This window comes from Anomaloglossus baeobatrachus, chromosome 1 (genome assembly GCF_048569485.1).
Source record: "Anomaloglossus baeobatrachus isolate aAnoBae1 chromosome 1, aAnoBae1.hap1, whole genome shotgun sequence".
In the NCBI taxonomy this organism is placed as follows: domain Eukaryota; kingdom Metazoa; phylum Chordata; class Amphibia; order Anura; family Aromobatidae; genus Anomaloglossus; species Anomaloglossus baeobatrachus.
The window spans coordinates 479,447,787-479,471,084 of record NC_134353.1 but is presented as its reverse complement, the minus strand read 5'-3'; the positions used below and the strand labels follow the sequence as shown (position 1 = coordinate 479,471,084).

General features: G+C 45.0%; 1 protein-coding gene across 4 annotated transcripts in view; it reads right to left on the bottom strand.

Moving 5' to 3' along the window:
• Positions 1-496: 496 nt before the first annotated feature.
• Positions 497-23,298, bottom strand: part of HAUS8 (HAUS augmin like complex subunit 8) — a 112,804-nt gene continuing 90,002 nt past the window's right edge. For all 4 annotated transcript variants that reach the window (XM_075338274.1, XM_075338254.1, XM_075338261.1 and 1 more), the window contains 3 exons: positions 11,578-11,719; positions 5,157-5,298; positions 497-1,669 (listed from right to left, as the gene is read on the bottom strand). In XM_075338274.1, the coding sequence (XP_075194389.1) occupies positions 1,531-1,669; positions 5,157-5,298; positions 11,578-11,719 (423 nt within the window). In that variant the 3' untranslated portion in view covers positions 497-1,530. The remainder of the gene's footprint in view (positions 1,670-5,156; positions 5,299-11,577; positions 11,720-23,298) is intronic.

Sequence of the window (23,298 nt, the reverse complement as noted above, 5' to 3'; positions counted from 1 at the left end):
GCTCAATACGAGAGGAACCACAGGTTTAGACATTTGGTGCGTGTGCTTGGCTGAGGAGCCAATGGAGTGAAGATGCTGAATGCCTCCAAGTCAGAATTGCCCAAAATGTGATGATCCAGCATTGCGGATAAGTCGTACAGTTCTCTGACGGACAAGGCTTTGGCCTTATTTAATACCACACCGTATCCCCATCTCTTCTCTCCTGTCTTGTGGTTAATACATAAACTGCAGCAATGGAGGCTGCTTATTACCGGTTTAGAGGCTTTCCCTGTATGTTTGAACCAGTAAAAGATAAATAGTTGAGAGGGCTTTCATTTTTTGATACATATGTACAATTTCTTTAAACGAAAGACGGACTGAATACATTTTTCTGCTTGCTAATCACGAAGATGTGTCGGTGAATTCACGTTAAAATGCAGCTATCTTGATGAGACATTAACTAAATCCATATTTGGAGAAGAAAATAAGCCACAAGTTGTATAGCAGAGATTCTCAATATATACACTTTAATTTTATTTCAAGTCTAATCTACAAAAATGACAACAGAATACATACAAAAGAAGTGTGCAAAATATTTTATGTTCAGTACTCTCATAAGTGGTCTTCAAACGATCACCGAAAACTGGCAAGGGAATGACCTCTTTAGTCTAGACCTCACACTTGCCACACCATTGTGTTCGATCAAATACCATGTTCAAAGGCAAAAAATAAAATAAAAAATTATAAAAAAAAAACCCCATGATGTTAAGAATTTGTCAAAAAGTTCAAACTATTCAGAATCACCAAATACTTACAACTACTAGTATTTAAATAAGATTAAATTTATCACACACATTATTAAAATAGTTGGGGCACAATGTCCATGGTCTGGGTTTGTACCAATTATGCTGCTCCTATGACTATACTGTTTACATGTGAGAAATTTATATTATAATATATATAAAAAAATAATCATACATATATATATACATACATACATACATACATACATACATATGTATGTATATGCATGTGTGTGTATATATTTTCCTTTTTTTATTTGTGGTGCACTTTAATCTTCCTAATACATTGTATTGCCTGCTGTCTACTCAGCTTTTTGATAGCACTTGTTAATTTATATTATACCACCTGGTTTTGATTAGGACATTTAATATAGCTCCTTTTCATTCATTATGATGCCGATTAATTGATTTTGCACAGCACTAGTAACATTAACGACTTGACTTTATTTATACAGTTATATTTTTTATAGCACTAACATGTTTACTTCAAATAAAAGGGGGGGCGGAATTTATACATATCAGCATCTACCTCAGCATATTGTTCAAATAATACCTATTTCAGGCCTTTATTTTCCACATCATGTGTTTTCATTCCTTTCTTTTGAGTGCAATCTTTCTCTTGAGCCATTTTAATAATGTTTGTGATCAAATGTAATAAAATGCTGATTTAATACTAGTAGTTGTATGCTACGTTTGTAGGCATTTGTGGCTCCAGACAAACCATACTGTATTTGCATACAAGCATTAATTAGCACTGTTGGCTGCCTGGCTCAAAATAACAGCGCTTTAAAACTTCCATTTCAGTATTCTCTTCCACAAGCTTCTGGCTTTGCAGACATACTTCTTTATTGACTTTAAAGGACAATTCCATAACTTGGTGCAAGCTCCTGTAAGAATAAATATGCAGATAAGAAATTGACATATAAGTGCAATTTTACAAGCCTTAAAATAATTTGTGGAGAGTGGGCAGGAGATCTCTGGCCGCAAGAGATAAAGTAGTCCATCTTGTGGCCAGAGCTGTTTCAAGGGGTTTTGGTAAGTGAGTGTTTATGGCTTCAAAATGTGTGAAATGTTCACCCTCCCATTGAACCCCTGCCGATCACTTATCTGGGACAGCTGGGGGCCGGATTTTATAAATAGAGGATTACCTCGCACATGGAACATAAACACAGCGAATACTTAATCCTACCAAACATTCAGTAACCTAGACGATAAACAGAACTTTTATAAATAGATCTTATATTTTCTTTTACTCAGACTCTGTTCATTCATGGTAAACATATTAAAGGTTATCAAACAAAATAAAATGTATATCTACACACTAGCTCCCTCTCTCCAATCCATACAAATGACTAAGGTAGCACGGGGAAGACTATTCTCCTTATGGAGACCTGACAAAACCAGTCTGGCTGTCAGTAAGGGGATTTATAGCTGCAATGCCCCTCTGGGAATTATTCAAAATGTCCCTCCAGAGAGGAAGGAGAAACTCTAGCGCCACCTATTGGAAGTAGCAATCCTAAAAAGTCATAAGTGGCTTTTTATAAGGCAGCAGTAAGGAGGAACCTGATTGGAACTGTGGTCACACATGCCATAGCTCCCTTCAATCTCTATGAGGCCAATAAAGTCATGGGTCATAGCCACAGCAACTCAGTGGTTGATACATACCAAGTGAGGTCAAAGGTGCAACTGTTGACCGGGTTAATTGATGCATGCAAGGCGCAGAGGCTTTTCTATCTGGTACCACCCTCACATAAAAACTAGGAATAGCCCACATTGCTTAAACAGTTGCTATTATACAATGGTGTTCAAAGTAAAGTGCAAGGTGTGGAATAAAGGAAAGTCAGCTGAGGCAATACGTTATGGGAAATCCTCGAATCCTGGCACTTACAGTATGTGGACAATACTTTGACAGCTAACATTGACCCAAGGGTGGTTATACCACTGGTGGAACCTGGGCAGCCACGCAGAGACCCACCTTCATCTTCAAAAAGGAGCAGACAGATTCTGTGCCAGACACAAAGAGGCCCATTTACTGTTATTCACAGCCGCCTCTTCACGGTTTGTCTGCTAATGCATTGAACTAAAGCAAGTTTAAGTCATGGCAACTCTGTTCCCTGATAAATGTAGCTTCTTATAGAAGGAGAACACTTCAAGGATCATGACAAACAGTTTATGGCCTCTTTCACAAGTCAGTATTTTTCATCAGTGTTTCATCAGTATTTGGCTGCCAAAACCAGGAGTGGAGCTTACAGAGAAGAACTACAGTGCCTACAAGTAGTATTCAACCCCCTGCAGATTTAGCAGGTTTGATAAGATGCAAATAAGTTACAGCCTGCAAACTTCAAACAAGAGCAGGATTTATTAACAGATGCATAAATCTTACAAACCAACAAGTTATGTTGCTCAGTTAAATTTTAATAAATTTTCAACATAAAAGTGTGGGTCAATTATTATTCAACCCCTAGGTTTAATATTTTGTGGAATAACCCTTGTTTGCAATTACAGCTAATAATCGTCTTTTATAAGACCTGATCAGGCCGGCACAGGTCTCTGGAGTTATCTTGGCCCACTCCTCCATGCAGATCTTCTCCAAGTTATCTAGGTTCTTTGGGTGTCTCATGTGGACTTTAATCTTGAGCTCCTTCCACAATTTTTCAATTGGGTTAAGGTCAGGAGACTGACTTATTTTATTTATTTAATCGTATGAACGTATATCTTACCATCATATAAAAATAAACACCAGACAATAGACAGTGATTTAAAAATATCAAAAGGATAAAAATCAAATTTGAATATCAAGATTTTCTATATATGCAATAGCGTTATCATTTACAATATAGAAATCCTTCTTGTCACCAAGGTAGGATCTCAGGGGGCACTCCTCAACAATGTGCTGGATAGTTTGACGATCTGCTCCACAGTCACAGGTCGGAGAGTCATATTTTCCCCACTTTTTTCCCTCTTGAACCAGGTCTTGGTTTTCTTGGCTGTGTGCTTTGGGTCGTTGTCTTGTTGGAAGATGAAATGACGACCCATCTTAAGATCCTTGATGGAGGAGCGGAGGTTCTTGGCCAAAATCTCCAGGTAGACCGTGCTATCCATCTTCCCATGGATGCGCACCAGATGGCCAGGCCCCTTGGCTGAGAAAGCCCCACAGCATGATGCTGCCACCACCATGCTTGACTGTAGGGATGGTATTCTTTGGGTCGTATGCAGTGCCATCCAGTCTCCAAACATCACGTGTGTGGTTGGCACCAAAGATCTCGATCTTGGTCTCATCAGACCAGAGAACCTTGAACCAGTCTGTCTCAGAGTCCTCCAAGTGATCATGAGCAAACTGTAGACGAGCCTTGACATGACGCTTTGAAAGTAAAGGTACCTTACGGGCTCGTCTGGAACGGAGACCATTGCGGTGGAGTACGTTACTTATGGTATTGACTGAAACAAATGTCCCCACTGCCATGAGATCTTCCCGGAGCTCCTTCCTTGTTGTCCTTGAGTTATAGCCTTGACTCTTCGGACAAGCCTGGCCTCGGCACGGGTGGAAACTTTCAAAGGCTGCCCAGGCCGTTGAAGGCTAGCAGTAGTTCCATAAGCCTTCCATTTCCAGATGATGCTCCCAACAGTGGAGACAGGTAGGCCCAACTCCTTGAAAAGGGTTTTGTACCCCTTGCCAGCCTTGTGACCCTCCACGATCTTGTCTCTGATGGCCTTGGAATGCTCCTTTGTCTTTCCCATGTTGACCAAGTATGAGTGCTGTTCACAAGTTTGGGGAGGGTCTTAATTAGTCAAAAAAGGCTGGAAAAAGAGATAATTAATCCAAACATGTGAAGCTCATTGTTCTTTGTGCCTGAAATACTTCTTATTACTTTAGGGGAACCAAACAGAATTCTTGTGATTTGAGGGGTTGAATAATAAATGACCCTCTGAATAAACTTTTCACAATTTAAAAAAAGATAAAAAAAAAGAAACAACATTCTTTTTTGCTGCAGTGCACTTCACACTTCCAGGCTAATCTACAGTCCAAATGTCACAGTGCCAAGTTAATTCCGAATGTGTAAACCTGCTAAATCTGCAGGGGGTTGAATACTACTTGTAGGCACTGTATAATTGAAAGACTAACCCCTGTTCTGCGCTTTGACACTCCTGGATTTGGCAGCCAAATACTGATGAAACACTGATGCAAAATACTGACGTGTGAAAGTGGCCTATGGTGTACTTGTCCTCTATATTCCCTAGCTCTCAATTCAAGTGAGCATCTGTGGGATGAGTTGAAAAACCAACGCCGAAGCTTGAAGGCCTCGCATCAGAACTTACAGGATTTCTAAGGCATTTCAATGATCTTTAAGATTCTAAGGCCACCAAGTTACATACTGTGAAAGCTCTGCATCAGTCTTGTGCACAACGTCTTCTAAGTTTTTCATTGTGGTCAACATATCCTTGTCGTCCGTAGCACAGCTTGTCGTGGTCTCTTCAAGTAAAGAAATAGTGGAACCAAGGTGTTTCTGAATGTCCTCTATCAAACAAAAATACATTAAAACCATAAATTACAACAGATTTTGCAAGTCAGAATACACAAAGTGCACTCTTATGAAAACAGATTGTCTAGAGATACTCATGTAATAAAATATGTAGTATCCAGAAAGCCAACAGGTCAATAAACACTGAACAAACAAAACCTAATAAAGAAATTAAATAATTATATAACTGAATTGTAAACCCCCCCACACTATTTCAGCCTGCTAACAAAGAAAGAACGGTGAAGTGACATTTAAAACAACAACTTGTTTCACAAAAAAACAGCCCTCCTATAGATATGTCATAAGGTAGAGGATAAAAGGTTCTTTGAAGGGAGGGTAAAAACAAAAACTGTCCGACTGACGGGGATAAGGGGCCAAGGCAATTTGAAGTGATAACCAGTTCTCTGGTGACAAATCAGGATCAAGGTTGTTTTTTCCACGATAAGGTAATTTTTTTAATGCCATTATTTTGGTAGTACATAACACTGTTCGTTTTATTAACTTGTTTTTAGTCGAGCCGTAAACCACAGAAAAAAAAAAAATAAAAATCCGAACCTGGATGCACTGTTGAATGAAAACAGCAGTCCTAAATAGGAAATGTTTTATACGGTCGTCATTTTTATTGTTTCACCACATTCTGAAAACCATAAGTTTTATTCGGTCAACTTAGCCAGTATTATTTAGTGCACAAATAGTTAAAGGGGTTGTCCACTACTTTAACACTGATTGACTATCTTAAGGATAGGTCATCAATGTCTGATCAGCTGAGGTCCTACATCCAGACCCGGTTGCTAATGGAAGAGAAAGCAGCTCCGGAACAGAGCAATTCCAACTGCCTGATGCCACAGAACAGCTGATCAGCGGGCCCCGGCCGATCAGACATTAATGACCTATACTAAGGATAGGCCAACAATGTTAAAGTAGTGGACACTAATTTTCTTTTGGGAGGCAATGAAAAAGCAAGCCATATTTTTTTGTTTTTGCTGCATTTTTCCTCTCGTTTACCGGGATATTAACTGTGTTTTTTTTTTTTTTTTAAAGGGACTTTGTTAATCCAACCATTATACAAAAAGTTTTAAACAGTTTATTTGGTCCTTCAGGGGAACTTGAAGCAGTAAATTATTTGCTTCATATATAGTGAAATACATGTTATTTTCAAAGCATTATTGCATGACAGAGGTGCACTGAGAGGCAATTGATTATGGCCTGCACTGCAGATGCTTAAAAGGGAAGGTATCGTCCAAAAAAAAAAAAAAATTCAATAACTGAAAAATTGTAAAGTAATAATGTTTTAATGTTTTGTTTAAATATTAGTTTTTATCTGAGCAAAATATATAAAAATTTAAAAAAGTTTGATATTTTCCACTGTTAAACACTAGGGGGAGCAGCTACAGAAATCCCACTGTAGAAAAAGCTCACATTACAGCTGCAGTAAAGTAGGCGGAGTCTGCTCTCCTGTGTGTGATGGCACCCCTCCCACCTCCTAATCTGAGTGTTTACAACAGATGAGAGACTGACATGTAGGGACACAGTGCAGAGCCATTTTGTTAGTGACCAGAAATGTCTAAAGTGTCACCAAGGACAGCAAGAGTATCACACAGGATAGGATTCGATACACAGCTCAGACAGTACCAAACAGGACAGGATTAGATATACGGCTCAGCAGGCAGTATCACACAGGATAGGTTTAGATACAGCAACTCAGCAGATAGTAACACATAGGAGAGGATTAGATACACAGCGGCAGGGGAGGGGCATCGGTACTCACGCACTTTGCATGCATGCCCGCAGCGGCTGCAGCAAGGAGAGCAGGGGGAGCGGGTGGGTGTCAGTGGAGACAGTAGCAGCGGTAGCGGCAGCAGTAGCGGGGGCAGAGTGGAGGAAGGGGGGTGTCATCGGAGACGGTAACGGCGGAGGGAGGGGGTGTCATCGGAGACGGTAACGGAGGGGAGGGGAGGCGGCCCGTACTCACATATCAGAAAAAGGAGAAATGGAGTGCCATAAATGAGGGATCACCAAACAAATAAAATCAATAATTATGAATAAGTTTATTACATGTCAAAAAAATTTGTGTCACACAGCACCTATGGTGTGAAACAACCATAAGCAAATCATTAAAAACATTGAAAACATGCAAAAAAAAAAAAAAAAAAAAAAAAAAAAAAGTCACAAGAAAACCAGGTGATTCCCAATATAAAATGGACCAGAATTTAATAAGCTGGCTAGTATATAAAACCAAACACACAGTAAATGTTTTAAGGAAATACAAAACACAATGAATTAGCAAAAAATACATTACAATAAATGCATTTAGATTTTTCCAAGTAGTTACCGTGTGTTTAGGCTCTAGTCACAGCTAGACAGATCCCCTGCACCTCTGATTCAGCCATGTGCTATCATTTTCTAGCCCCAGTTACTATGGTGTGCACGTTTTGTGAGTACAGCCTGGGATATCGGCATCTGGGGTGAGATTTCCCATGGTCCTCAAATATATCTAGGGCAAGCTATCAGTATGCTCTAAATCCAGGATTCTTGTGCACACTTGCATCAGCACAGCCTGGGGTGTTATCTCCTGGAGATGTTGGGGGTCTTTTTTTTACTAAGCTGTTTTATCTTATAACATCATGGTTTATCGTGACCTTATGTCTAGCTGTGACTAGAGCCTAAACACATGGTAACTACTTGGAAAAATCTAAATGCATTTATTGTAATGTATTTTTTGCTAATTCATTGTGTGTTTTGTATTTCCTTAAAACATTTACTGTGTGTTTGTTTTATATACTAGCCAGCTTATTCAATTCTGGTCCATTTCATATTGGGGATCACCTGGTTTTCTTGTGTGCTTTTGCAGGTTTTAGGTTTTAAATGTTTTGGCTATGGTTGTTTCACACCAGAGGTGCTGTGTGACACAAAAATGTTTTTGACATGTAATAAACTTATTTATAATTATTGATTTATTTGTTTGGTGATCCCTCATTTATGGCACTTCTTTTCTCCTTTTTCTGATCACATGCTTCTAGTCCCCCCCCCCCCCCGCTGCGAATTGCAGTCCGCAGCCGCCCCAGAAAATGGCGCATTCATAGAATGGAAATGGGCTTAGGGCCAGCTGTGTATTATCAGCTCGCCCTAAGCCCGAAATTCATGGTGTCACGCCAATATTAGATATGGCTACCATGAATTTCTAGTAAAGATTTAAAAAAAAAAAAAAAAAAAAAAAAAAAAAAACAGAAAAAATATTTTTAATAGCAATAAACCACCACAATAGGTGACTCCATCTTTGTTGAAGTCTAGTCCTGGGTCGAGGGTTCCGCGAAGTCCATTCCAGATCCAATATCATCTTATCGGAAGACAAACTGATCAGATGATGACACATCATCTGATCGGTTTGCCTTCTGACCAGATATTGGAATCAGATGACACATCAGCTGATTGTTTAAAAGCCTTTGCAGACTCCAAAGGTCCCATGGGCTCCAGGACCCACTGGTAAGCAGCTGATAGCTGATCTTTGCTGGACGTAAACTGATTCATCATCTGATTGTTAAAAAGCTGGCCGGCTTCTCACCGCTGGACGTAAACGATCAGATGATGCTGTCAAGTGATAGCATCAGCTGCTTACCGGCGGGTCCTGGAGCCGATCGGACGTGACCCGGGAGTCTGCAGAGAGGGGACTAAGATTAAGAGTTCATCCCAGCAGGGGATCTCCAGGAAACCCCAGTGATCCTCCTGCATGAACTGTATTCACCTTGTGACATCCCCGGACTTCCTGCAGACAGGTGTCGCGGTAAACCACCGCAAGAATACTAAATCCGTGTTGCATGGCACAAGGTGAACACAGTTCATGTAGGTGGATCACCGGAGGGTTTCGGGGTTCACCTTGACGTCAGCTAAGGTTGCCTGCTGTGCACCAGACATTCAGTATTTTTGCGGTGTTTTACCGCAATACCTCTCTGCAGGGAAGTCCAGGGATGTCACAAGGTGAATACAATTCATGCAGGATTACCGGGGAGTTTCCTGGAGATCCCCCGCTGGGATGAAGTCTTTACCTTGTGATGTCAGGTGGGGGAGGGGGGGGGGGGTGTCACACAGTAAACACACTGGGAGATAAGGAAACAGCTGCCGATGCTGGCTATGTGGCTTTCTTCTATGAAGGAATTTACATCGCCATAGCTTTTTCTCCCTAAAAACGCCCAAAACGCATAAACTATAAAAGCAACGTGGGCATTACACATATGTTTTTTCTTGCTTTTTTACCTTACTCCATTGAAGTCAATTGGGGAAAAAAGCAGTAAAGAAAAAACGTTAAAACAATTGACAAGTTTCTTTTTTTCAGCAAGAAAAAAAAGCAACTGAAAAAGCAACAACGTCGGCACAGCAAGTCCCGATTCTCATAGACTTTGCTGAGATACGTTTTCCTTGCTTTTATAGATTAAAAACACAGCTGAAACCTGCATATTGTGTGTGGGCATAGTTTGAGTTCCCAGTCCACACATCTGCACTATTGGGCGCCCCTGAAGCTCTGGTCGCCACAGGGTACTGCACTCCAACCGGGGTGTGTCACTGATCATGAATCCAGGGGAGCTTGGTGCCGGTTTCAACACACACACACACACACACACACACACACACACACACACACACACACACACACACACACACACACACACACACACACACACACGGGACTGGGCTAAGGTCAGGTACCAAAAGGGGTTGCCTACAGTGTGGTATTTACAGGATGCCAACAGAACAAGGGTCCCAGTCCACTAGCTTAGGACCTGGTTCGAGGGAGGCGCAGCCACCATGGGGAGTGAGGAGTCACACACAGCAATAGTGAGTTCTCCAGCAGGAGTGATAGTGAGTAGACGTCTTTCCCGGTAGCTCCTGTGGGACATAGGAGTTTAACGGTCGCTGTGAAGATACAGTGTCAGTTCCCCCAGGGACAGCACAGTTCAGGGTGCAGCACCCTAGGGCGGTGCAATTCCATGTCGCATCATCAGACTCTGCCGGACGGAGGGGTTCCATGCTCTTCCGAACACACAAGTTTCCAGAGCCAAGTGGCACCTAAGATTCCGGGGCCTAGATCACGGTCAGACAAAAGGGGATCCATGCTACTGGCATAGGGAATAGTACTCTACCTAGTTTGGAAGGGATTCTAAGTGCTTCAAGCCACAGGGACCCGCACTACAAAGCGCAGCAAGAAAGGGCCCACAGACTACCGCACCGGTTCTGACTTCCCATGGATTCGGGATCGGCTGGAGCCCATCATGGCGGTGACCGGTACTACGGGGCTGGCAACTGAAGTTGTGAGTAAACTACTCCTTGAACCCGCAGAGACGACTGCTTGTTCTTACCGGCGTCGCCGCTCTGCGCTTAGGCGCCGACTGCCATTTTCTCCCCTCATCCACCCGGGATCCGCTACGCCTTTGGCGAGTGACACCATCCCAGCTGCCATAACACCTGCCCCGGCGAGGAATTCTACAGCGGCGGCTACTCCCTAGCCGCATACCACAGGTGGCGTCACGACAAACTTTCACAACCACCCAGCTTTCCCTTCCTTTTACTGTACGTCTTGGGGCACCGGAACCGGGCAAGGACACCCGTGACATCGCCTGACACGACCTGAAGCGGCTTGGCAAGGAGTAGGTCAACAACCTGCCCTGTAGGGTGCTACACTGACATTATAGTACATCATGTGACTCAAGTGTAATTATTAATTTTTATGGCCTATACTTTTTTTTGTTCTTTGTGCTTTGAACACAAGGTGTGAAGTTTAAAATAAAACGTACGCGATTACTTTCCCCTTGTTTTACCTGACATGAGACACATAATTGCGTCTTGCTATTGACATTTTCAGTTTTTAAATCTGGTGTATTCTTATAACAGAGTAATGATTGCAGTGTTGTGTAATATTTCAGCATGAAAGAAGATTCCCAGCAGAGTGTACAAAGAGTGGGAGACCGCACCGAGCAGAGCTATGCCTAGAATTTCAAAACTTTTAACAGCGCCACTCAGGCAGAAAAGCAACAAATTAATGCACACAGCCTTTTTGTTTCCTGTCCAAAATGTCAAAAAACTGCACTTGCCATGGAAATGGACTAATTGCAACTGTGAGGCACAAATGCCTTGATTATTATTTTGCCATAAACAGATTGAAATAGTCTGCAGTCAGATCAACGATATTCATAATTACTAGGCATCAAAATAAAAACAGAAAAAAAAAATAAAACAAAATTGAGTAAAGATAAATACATCAATATGCAATAAACTATGCATACCAAGAAATCTCTGCCGGGTGCCAGTAATGTGGATATCTTTCATAGGCAGCTGATGCCTTGTGCAATCCAGAGCAGTGGCAAATGAGGTGTAATTGTCCTTGAATTGAGTTGTGGTGGAGGTCGAGGGAGTTAGAGATTCAACCTGTAAAAAAACCATCAAAAAGGGATTGGAAAGTTAAACAAACAAAAAAAAACCAAAAAAAAAACCCCATATTTTTATAACCAATTTAACGGGTCCTAAAAGAGAGAGTAGGGGGTTCAACTACCGGGACACCACTGGTGCAAACAAATAGGACAGGGCAGGAAAGACACGCCAAAGTTCAATGGGACTGGCAGAAACAGCAAACGTGCTCACTGGCCTGTTTATTTTAAACATCTTTTTTTTTTTACATCTACTGGTTAACACGGTATAAAGATACACGGTATTTTTTGGATTATATGACGCACTTTTCCTCCCAAAAATTTGGGAGGAAAATGAGGGGTGCGTCTTAAAATCCAAATAAATATAGCTTACTGGGGGTGGACTGTCTGTTCAGCTCTGTGTGCAGCCAGGTGCATGTCGCTGAGTGCAGGCGGCCTGGTGCCTGTCTGTGCCAGTGGCAGTCTGCCGCTGTGCGGGCTACTAGCTGCCACTCTCCACGGGCGGCTGTGTGGACTGTGGTGGCTTCGAGTGTTCCAGATGTCCAGTGTCCCGGATTCAAATGATGGCACAGGGAGTCAGCATGTGCGCAGATGGAGCTCCACCCACACATGCTCCGCTCCGGGAGCTATCATTTGAATCGGGACTGTGGACAGACTGGGACACACCACACTGGCCTGCTCCACTACTGACCCGCTGCTAGGACAACCTCTGCCTCCTGTGACCCCGCTCCATCACCACCCCCTCCGGTAAGAACATCGGGGTATAAAACAAACCCCATTTTTAACTTTTTTAATCTCTAAATTTGGGGTGCGTCTTATAAAACGAAAAATACGGTACTTGGCCTGTTTCAGGCAGACTATATAAAAAGGTTCCCAGAGAAATGTAATAAATACACATTTAAATAGAAAGGTTTACTAAAAACCTTTATTTAGCAAACAAAAAAAATATATATATTTAATGCTTCTAAAAGATGGCAGCTGCAAACAATCACAACCTATCCTTTATGTCAGAGGACACGTGGTAGAACTGGCTGCGGGAAGCATAAGAGAGGAGACATCAGAGCAGTGTCTTAGTAGGCGCTGTGAACTTGCTCTCCTCTGTTCAGTCAACCTGACAGGACACTGAGCGGAGTGGACTAAAGGAGAAGATAAATACCTTTCTTTAGATGACTGACAATGAACATCTCTCTCAGTCAGCCTGACAGTATCAGTGCGTCGGTCTTGTGCTTCACGCAGCCAGTCCTATTGAGTGTCCTGGCAGTTGCAATCTTTAAAATCCTGACAGAGTGCACTACATAAAGCATACCTATTTGCCAAATAAAAAAAAAGAAGGGAATTTTGTTTACTTACCGTAAATTCCTTTTCTTCTAGCTCCAATTGGGAGACCCAGACAATTGGGTGTATAGGCTATGCCTCCGGAGGCCGCACAAAGTATTACACTAAAAGTGTAAAGCCCCTCCCCTTCTGCCTATACACCCCCCGTGCTCCCACTGGCTCCTCAGTTTTGGTGCAAAAGCAAGAAGGAGGAAAAAATTATAAACTGGTTTAAAGTAAATTCAATCCGAAGGAATATCGGAGAACTGAAACCATTCAACATGAACAACATGTTTACACAAAAAAACAGGGGCGGGTGCTGGGTCTCCCAATTGGAGCTAGAAGAAAAGGAATTTACGGTAAGTAAACAAAATTCCCTTCTTCTTTGTCACTCCATTGGGAGACCCAGACAATTGGGACGTCCCAAAGCAGTCCCTGGGTGGGTAAATAATACCTCATAATAGAGCCGTAACGGCTCCGTCCTACAGGTGGGCAACCGCCGCCTGAAGGACTCGCCTACCTAGGCTGGCATCCGCCGAAGCATAGGTATGCACCTGATAGTGTTTCGTGAAAGTGTGCAGGCTCGACCAGGTAGCCGCCTGACACACCTGCTGAGCCGTAGCCTGGTGCCTCAAAGCCCAGGACGCACCCACGGCTCTGGTAGAATGGGCCTTCAGCCCTGAGGGAACCGGAAGCCCAGCTGAACGGTAAGCTTCTAGAATTGGTTCCTTGATCCACCGAGCCAGGGTTGATTTGGAAGCCTGTGACCCTTTACGCTGGCCAGCGACAAGGACAAAGAGTGCATCCGAGCGGCGCAGGGGCGCCGTACGAGAAATGTAGAGTCTGAGTGCTCTCACCAGATCTAACAAGTGCAAATCCTTTTCACATTGGTGAATTGGATGAGGGCAAAAAGAGGGTAAGGAGATATCCTGATTGAGATGAAAGGGGGATACCACCTTAGGGAGAAATTCCGGAACCGGACGCCGAACCACCTTGTCCTGGTGAAACACCAGGAAAGGGGCTTTGCATGACAATGCTGCTAGCTCAGACACTCTCCGAAGTGAAGTGACTGCTACTAGGAAAACCACTTTCTGCGAAAGGCGTGCGAGAGAAATATCCCTCATTGGCTCGAACGGTGGTTTCTGAAGAACCATCAGCACCCTGTTCAGATCCCAGGGTTCCAACGGACTTTTGTAAGGAGGGACGATGTGACAAACCCCCTGCAGGAACGTGCGTACCTGTGGAAGTCTGGCCAAGCGCTTCTGAAAAAACACAGAGAGCGCAGAGACTTGTCCCTTAAGGGAGCCAAGCGACAAACCCTTTTCCAATCCGGACTGAAGAAAGGACAGAAAAGTGGGCAAGGCAAATGGCCAGGGAGAAAAACCCTGATCAGAGCACCTCGACAGGAATATTTTCCACGTCCTGTGGTAGATCTTGGCGGACGTTGGTTTCCTGGCCTATCTCATAGTGGCAATGACCTCTTGAGATAATCCTGAAGACGCTAAGATCCAGGACTCAATGGCCACACAGTCAGGTTGAGGGCCGCAGAATTCAGATGGAAAAACGGCCCTTGAGACAGCAAGTCTGGTCGGTCTGGTAGTGCCCACGGTTGGCCGACCGTGAGATGCCACAGATCCGGGTACCACGACCTCCTCGCCCAGTCTGGAGCGACGAGGATGGCGCGGCGGCAGTCGGCCCTGATCTTTCGTAACACTCTGGGCAACAGTGCCAGCGGAGGAAACACATAAGGGAGTTGAAACTGCGACCAATCCTGAACTAAGGCGTCTGCCGCCAGAGCTCTGTGATCGTGAGAACGTGCCATGAATGCCGTGACCTTGTTGTTGTGCCGGGACGCCATTAGGTCGACGTCCGGCATCCCCCAGCGGCAACAGATCTCCTGAAACACGTCCGGGTGAAGGGACCATTCCCCTGCGTCCATGCCCTGGCGACTGAGAAAATCCGCTTCCCAGTTTTCCACGCCCGGGATGTGAACTGCGGAGATGGTGGAGGCCGTGGCTTCCACCCACATCAAAATCCGCCGGACTTCCTGGAAGGCTTGCCGACTGCGTGTTCCTCCTTGGTGGTTGATGTAAGCCACCGCTGTGGAGTTGTCCGACTGAATTCGGATCTGCTTGCCTTCCAGCCACTGCTGGAACGCTTTTAGGGCCAGCTACACTGCCCTTATCTCCAGAACATTGATCTGAAGGGAAGACTCTGTCTGAGTCCAAGTCCCCTGAGCCCTGTGGTGGAGAAAGACCGCTCCCCACCCTGACAGACTCGCGTCCGTTGTGACCACCGCCCAGGATGGGGGTAGGAAGGATTTCCCCTTCGATAATGAAGTGGGATGAAGCCACCACCGAAGGGAAGCTTTGGTTGCCTGAGAGAGGGAGACGCTCCTGTCGAGGGACGTCGGCTTCCTGTCCCATTTGCGTAGGATGTCCCATTGAAGAGGACGCAGGTGAAACTGCGCGAAAGGGACTGCCTCCATTGCTGCCACCATCTTCCCCAGGAAGTGCATGAGGCGCCTCAAGGGGTGTGACTGACCCTGAAGGAGAGATTGCACCCCCGTCTGTAGTGAACGCTGCTTGTTCAGCGGAAGCTTCACTATCGCTGAGAGGGTATGAAACTCCATGCCAAGATATGTCAGCGATTGGGTCGGTGTCAGATTTGACTTTGGAAAATTGATGATCCACCCGAAACTCTGGAGAGTCTCCAGAGTAGCGGTGAGGCTGTGCTGGCATGCCTCTTGAGAGGGTGCCTTGATCAGGAGATCGTCCAAGTAAGGGATCACCGAGTGACCCTGAGAGTGGAGGACCGCCACTACTGCAGCCATGACCTTGGTGAAAACCCGTGGGGCTGTCGCCAGGCCGAACGGCAGTGCCACGAACTGCAGGTGTTCGTCTCCTATGGCGAAGCGCAGGAAGCGCTGATGCTCTGGAGCAATCGGTACGTGGAGATAAGCATCTTTGATATCGATCGATGCAAGGAAATCTCCTTGGGACATTGAGGCGATGACGGAGCGGAGGGATTCCATCCGGAACCGCCTGGACTTTACGTGTTTGTTGAGCAGTTTTAGGTCCAGGACAGGACGGAAAGACCCATCCTTCTTTGGAACCACAAACAGGTTGGAGTAAAAACCGTGACCCTGTTGCTGAAGAGGAACGGGGACCACCACTCCTTCTGCCTTCAGAGTGCCCAGCGCCTGCAGAAGAGCATCGGCTCGCTCGGGAGGCGGAGATGTTCTGAAAAATAGAGTCGGAGGACGAGAGCTGAACTCTATCCTGTAACCGTGAGACAGGATGTCTCTCACCCAACGGTCTTTTACCTGTGGCAGCCAAATGTCGGAAAAGCGGGAGAGCCTGCCACCGACCGAGGATGCGGTGTGAGGAGGCCGTAAGTCATGAGGAAGCCGCCTTGGTAGCGGCACCTCCAGCGGTCTTTTTAGGGCGTGACTTAGACCGCCATGGATCGGAGTTCCTCTGATCCTTCTGAGGCCTTTTGTACGAGGAGAATTGGGACCTGCCCGCATCCCGAAAGGACCGAAACCTCGACTGTCCCCTCCTCGGTTGGGGTAATTTTGGTTTGGCCTGGGGTAAGGATGTTTCCTTTCCCTTGGATTGTTTGATGATCTCATCCAGCCTCTCACCAAACAAACGGTCGCCAGAAAATGGCAAACCGGTTAAGGACTTTTTGGAAGCCGAATCTGCCTTCCATTCCCGTAGCCACAAGGCCCTGCGTATTGCCACCGAATTGTCGGTTGCAACCGCCGTACGGCTCGCAGAGTCCAGGACAGCATTAATAGCGTAGGACGCAAATGCCGACGTTTGAGAAGTTATGGACGCCACTTGCGGCGCAGACGTACGTGTGAGTGCGTCAATTTGCGCTTGACCCGCTGAGATAGCTTGGAGTGCCCATACGGCTGCGAATGCTGGAGCAAAAGACGCGCCGATAGCTTCATAGATGGATTTCAACCAGAGCTCCATCTGTGTCAGTGGCATCCTTGAGCGAAGCCCCATCTTCAACTGCAACTAAGGATCTAGCCGCCAGTCTGGAGATTGGAGGATCCACCTTGGGACACTGAGTCCAGCCCTTGACCACGTCAGGGGGGAAGGGATAACGTGTATCCTTAAGGCGCTTGGGAAAACGCTTATCTGGACAAACTCGGTGTTTCTGGACTGCCTCTCTGAAATCGGAGTGATCCAGAAACATACTCGTTGTACGCTTGGGGAACCTGAAACGGAATTTCTCCTGCTGAGAGGCTGACTCCTCCGCTGGAGGAGCCGAGGGAGAAATATCCAACATTTGATGTATGGACGCGATAAGATCATTCACTATGGCGTCACCATCAGGAGTATCAAGGTTGAGAGCGGCCTCAGGATCAGAATCCTGATCAGCTACCTCCGCTTCATCATACAGAGAGTCATCCCTCTGAGACCCTGAACAGAGTCTTGAGGTCGAGGGGATTTCCCAGCGAGCTCGCTTAGGCGGTCTGGGGCTGCGGTCCGTGTTAGAGACCTCACCCTGGGATCTATGAGACACCCCGGGGGAACATTGTTGTTCCGACTGAGGGGAACCAGAGGGCAGTGATTCCACAGTGCCCATGGTCTGAGATACCGGTCTGGACTGCAAAGCTTCTAGAATCTTGGCCATAGTCTCAGAAAGTCTGTCAGTAAAAACTGCAAACTCCGTCCCTGTCACCTGGACAGTGTTAGCTGGTTGTTCCCCCTGGGCCCCCCTTAGCAGAGGCTCCGGCTGAGTAAGTGCCACAGGGGCCGAGCAGTGCACACAATGAGGGTCAGTGGAACCTGCCGGTAGCGAGGTTGTACATGCGGCGCAGGCAGCATAGTAAGCCTGTGTTTTGGCACCCCTGCTTCTTGTGGGCGCCATGCTGTTGTCTCCTTTGAGCAACACAACAGTGTATATAGCCAGAAATCAACTGTGCACCATATCATATAATCTATAAGTACACTTCTGCACAAGTGGGGCCAGCACCAGAGGTGCTGCTTACCGCCCGCTTAAAGCTGTTGTGTGGCCACCAGAATCCCTGCCTGGGTCCCCCAGAGCTTGTCTCCCCTCTGCAGCGTCCGAGGAGCTGACAGGAATGGCTGCCGGCGTCCTGAGGAGAGGAGGGAGCCGTGGGCGTGACCCAGAAAGTGCGGGAACTGGTGCCCCACTGTGCACAGTGAGGGGGGTGGAGTATGCAAAGCATGCTCCAGCCCTCAGTGCTGCCGTGCTGTACAGCGTCCCGCCCTTCCCCTGACTGGCAGGGCTGGGGGCGGGAAGAAAAAGAGACTAGGCCCAAAAGCCGGGGACTCGAGTTATAAGCGCGGCCGCCGTATAAGCGCAGTCTGCGCGGAAGTCCCCGGCGCACTAACAGTCCCAGCCGCGCCGCAGTGATAACAATGGCAGCGGCGGTCAGCGCGGTAGTCCCCATACAGTAACACACTCAGCGATGCTGCAGTGTATAATGGCACAAACGCGGTCAGCGCCGCGGTCCCCGGTGCACTAGCACACCCAGCAATGCTGGAGTGTTGCTGTGCGCAGTCCCCACGGGGACACAGAGTACCTCAAAGTAGCAGGGCCATGTCCCTGAACGATACTCGGCTCCTATCCAGCAGGGTCCTCAGGAGCTGTGGATGGAGCACGGTCTCAGTGCCTGGAGACCGATAGGGCTCTGGGTGAAGTGGGATCCTAAGGGGGATGGGGAAGGAAAACAGCATGTGGGCTCCAGCCTCCGTACCCGCAATGGATACCTCAACCTTAACAACACCGCCGACAAGAGTGGGGTGAGAAGGGAGCATGCTGGGGGCCCTGTTAAGGGCCCTCTTTTCTTCCATCCGACATAGTCAGCAGCTGCTGCTGACTAATCTGTGGAGCTATGCGTGCATGTCTGCCTCCTTCGCACAAAGCAAAAAACTGAGGAGCCCGTGGGAGCACGGGGGGTGTATAGGCAGAAGGGGAGGGGCTTTACACTTTTAGTGTAATACTTTGTGCGGCCTCCGGAGGCATAGCCTATACACCCAATTGTCTGGGTCTCCCAATGGAGCGACAAAGAAAAAAAATAATATAATGATATTTAGAAATGGGTTCTCCAAAAAATGTAAAACCTTTTTAAAAAGGGAATCTATCACCAGATTTTTGCTACCTCATCTGAAAGCAGCTTAACTCCCCTTCAGTCCCGGGCAATGTTCGTTTTTTTTCGCCTCCCTTCTGAGAGCCGTAACTTTTAACCTTTTCGCACCAGAGCCTGTTTTTGCCTTCGGGATCGGGCCAATTTTTTTTTTTTTTATTTCTGACCAGTGTCACTTTGACAGGTTATAAAACTCTGGAACGCTTCTACAGATCCCTGTGATTCTGATAATGTACTTTCCTGACATATTGTACTTCAGAATAGGCATAAAATTAAGATGAGAGTTTTACTAATAAACACAAAGATATCGGAAATTTGGCGAAAATTTTTTAAATTTTGCAACTTTTAAACATTATGACATTAAACTAGAAGGTTATGCTACAAAAAATAGTTAAACATTCCCCACTTGTCCACTTTACATCAGCGCAATTTTTCAAACATAATTTTTTTTTGTTAGGAAGTTACAAAGGGTCAAAGTTTAATCAGCAACTTCTCATTGCTCCAACAAAATTTACAAATTTTTTTTTTTTAGGGACCACATCACATTTGAAGTGACTTTGAGGGGTCTAGGTGACAGAAAGTATCCAAAAGTGATACCATTCAAAAAAACTGCACCCCTCACACTGCTCAAAACCACATCCAAGAAGTTTATTAACCCTTTAGGTGCTTCACAGGAACCAAAAGCAATGTAGAAGGAAAAAAAAAAAAAAGAAAAATTTTACTTTTTTTTCAAAAAAATGTTATTTTAGCCTCACATTTTGCATTTTCACAAGGGAGAAAAGAGAAAATGCACCATAAAATGTATTGTGCAATTTCTCCTGAGCATGCAGATACCCCATATGTGGTGGAAGTCTACTGCTTGGGTACATGGCAGGACATAGAAGGGAAGGGGCGCCATTTGAATTTTTGAAAGTTAAAATTGGCTGGAATCATTAGCGGATGCAAGGTGACGTTTCGTGACCCCATAATGTGCCTAAACAATAGAGCTTCTCCACAAGTGACCCCATTTTGGAAACTAAATCCCTCAAGGAATTTATCTAGATGTTTGGTGATCCCCTTGAACCCACAGGGAATTCAGAGAAGTTTAGAACATTAAAGCATGAAAAAAAAAAAAAAACAAAAAAAAACCCACAAAAAAAAAAAAACCACAAAAAAATTGTTACTTCAACCATATAACTTACTTTTTCCCAAGGGTATCAAGAAAAAAAAAAAAATGCACAATAAACTTTCTTCTGCAACTTCTCCCGAGTACACAGATATGTCATATGTGGTGGAAATTTACAGTTTGGGTGCACAGGAGATCAATGCTGCATGGAGCAAGGAAAGGTGAGTATAAAAGTTTATTTTTTGGTTTTGTGTGATACAGGATACATGCCATATAGCAGGATGGATGGGGGTATATAGCAGGATGGGAATATATACCAGGATGGCAGTATATATCAGGATGGGGGCATATTGCAGGATGGGAGAGTATATAGCAGGATGCCAGTATATAGCAGGATAAGGGCATATACCAGGATGGGGTATATATACACACACACACAAGGCAGGAGGATCATTACCAGGATGCGGTACCTTAGCAGAGAATATGGGGACATTACCCCCATAACAGGGTCAGCAGCAGATCCTCGCCCCATAACAGTGTGTCATGACCACTTTTCTTGCTTACAATTTTATTTTCCTCCTCCTAAACCAGGGTGAGTCTTATGGTCCGAAAAATACGGTAACACCGGTTTATTGTTCCGGTCAGTACGGATACACCAATACCAAATTTACATTTTTTTTATGTTTTACGCAATAAAATAAAAATAGAAAATAGAATTTTTTTTGCATTGCTGTATTCACAGAGCTGTAACTTTTATTTTTCCACTGACGGAGCTGGATGGCGGCTCGCTTTTTTGCGAGACAAGATGTAGTTTTCAGTAATATTTTTATTTATGTTCAATTTTTTATGGCATTTTATTCCAATTTTTTTCTGCAGTATGATTAAATATTTTTTTGATGCATTTTTTTTTTTTTTAAAAAACTGTTCACTAAAGGGGTTAAATAGTGTGACAGTTTTATAGATCAGGTTGGGCCAGATGCGGTGATACCAAATACGTGTACATTTGTTTTTATATAAATGTTAAATTTATATAAAAGTGTTTTTGGGTATAATTTTTTTTGTCTCTTATTATTACATTTTGCAGGTTTTTTTTTTACTTTTCTTTTTACCTGGTCCCTTTATGGGACTTTCACCTTTCCAAGTTTGATCACTGGTATAATGCATTACCATGCAGCAGCAGCACAGCAATGCATTATACTGACAGTGTCAGGGTGCACTGCAGAATGCCTGTCACATCCAGCTGAAGGCTGGATCTCACAGGCCACCATAGATGGCAGACCCGGAGTCATGTGACCTCCGGTTGCCATGACAACCCAAGGTCCTGCGTGATCTGACACAGGAGACCCGGGAGAGCTAAGAGAAGCAGCTCTCTGAACCTCTGAAACTTCTATGTGCCGTGATCACTATTGATCACAGCAGGTAGACGATCACAAAGGGATAACATCACCAGGACCCAATCCAATCAGATCCTGGTGAGGTCTCTGGACAGCACTATTGTTCTGCACCGGAAACCCGATGATGGCAGCATGCAGGGAACGCGATCCCCTCCTGAATGCAGACAGTTGATAAATGTCAGTTCTGCATAAAGCCCAGCAGATGCTGAAAGTCTATCTACTGTCGGCGATCCTGAAGCGGTTAATTTTTCAATCAATACTGCCATATAAGGGCTTATTTTTTGCAGGATGAGTTGTACTTTTGAATTAAATCATTAGTTTTATCATGTAGTGTACTGGAAAAAAATGGGAGGAAAAAAAAAAATATAGAGTGCAATGAAATTATACAAAACAAAAAAAAATGCAATTGCACAATTGTTTTTGGGATATTTTATTCACTATATGGTAAAACTGATGTGTCGGTGTGATGCCTCACAACAGTACAAGCTCACAGATACCAAAACACGTATACTTCTACTTTTATCTAAGGGGTGGAAAAAAAACAAACGGATTTGTGTACTCACCGTAAAATCGTTTTCTCTTAGCCATCATTGGGGGACACAGGACCATGGGTTTTATGCTGCTTATCCATAGGACGACACTAAGATGCAAAGATGTTAGCTCCTCCCCTGCAGTATACACCCCCTGGCTCAGCCAGGCTACTTCAGTTTTAGTACACAAGCAGAACAAGTAACAAAATGTGAGTGAATACTCAGAACAAAAAAGTACTGAGACAGAAAAAAGCTAAGGCCCAACAGGGCAACAGGGAGGGTGCTGTGTCCCCCAATGATGGCTAAGAGAAAACGATTTTACGGTAAGTACACAAAAATCCGTTTTTCCTCTGACGCCTCATTGGGGGACACAGGACCATGGGACGTCCTAAAGCAGTCCCTGGGTGGGTAAACCAACGACTAGGAACCAGTCCCAGATAGCCAGGAGCGCCTACTGAGATAGGTGCTCCACTATCGTTTGCAGAATTTTCCTACCTAGGTTCGCCTCAGCCTCAGCCTGGGTATGGACTCAGTAATGCTTTGAAACAGTACGTAGGCAAGACCAGGTCGCAGCCTTACACCCCTGTTCCACTGAAGCCTGATGCCCAAGAGCCGCCAACTGCTCGCGTGGCACGAGTCCGCAGCCCACTAGGAATGGGCTTGAGTTTCAAGTGGTAGACCTCCTGGATCGCAGTGCGAATCCAGCGAGCCAGCGTTGCCTATGAAGCTGCCTCTCCTTTCTTAGGCCTTTCAGGAATGACGAACAAGGAATCCATGTTCCTAAAGGGGCTGTCCTGGGTACGTAATATCTGAGAGCCCTCACAAGGTCTAACGAATATAGGAACCTTTCCACCCTATGGACTGGGTGGACAAAAGGAAGGCAGAACAACGTCCTCGTTCATATGAAACGGGGAAGTAACCTTCGGAAGAAAATCCGGAAGGGGGCGTAGAACCACCTTGTCCTGATGAAAGATCAGAAAGGGTTCGCGTAAAGAGTGCTGCCAGTTCAGAAACGTGTCTGATGGACGTAATCGACACTAAGAATGTTACTCTCCAAGAGAGAAGAGCAAGAGAAGATTCCTTAAGAGGTTCAAAGGGGGACCTCTG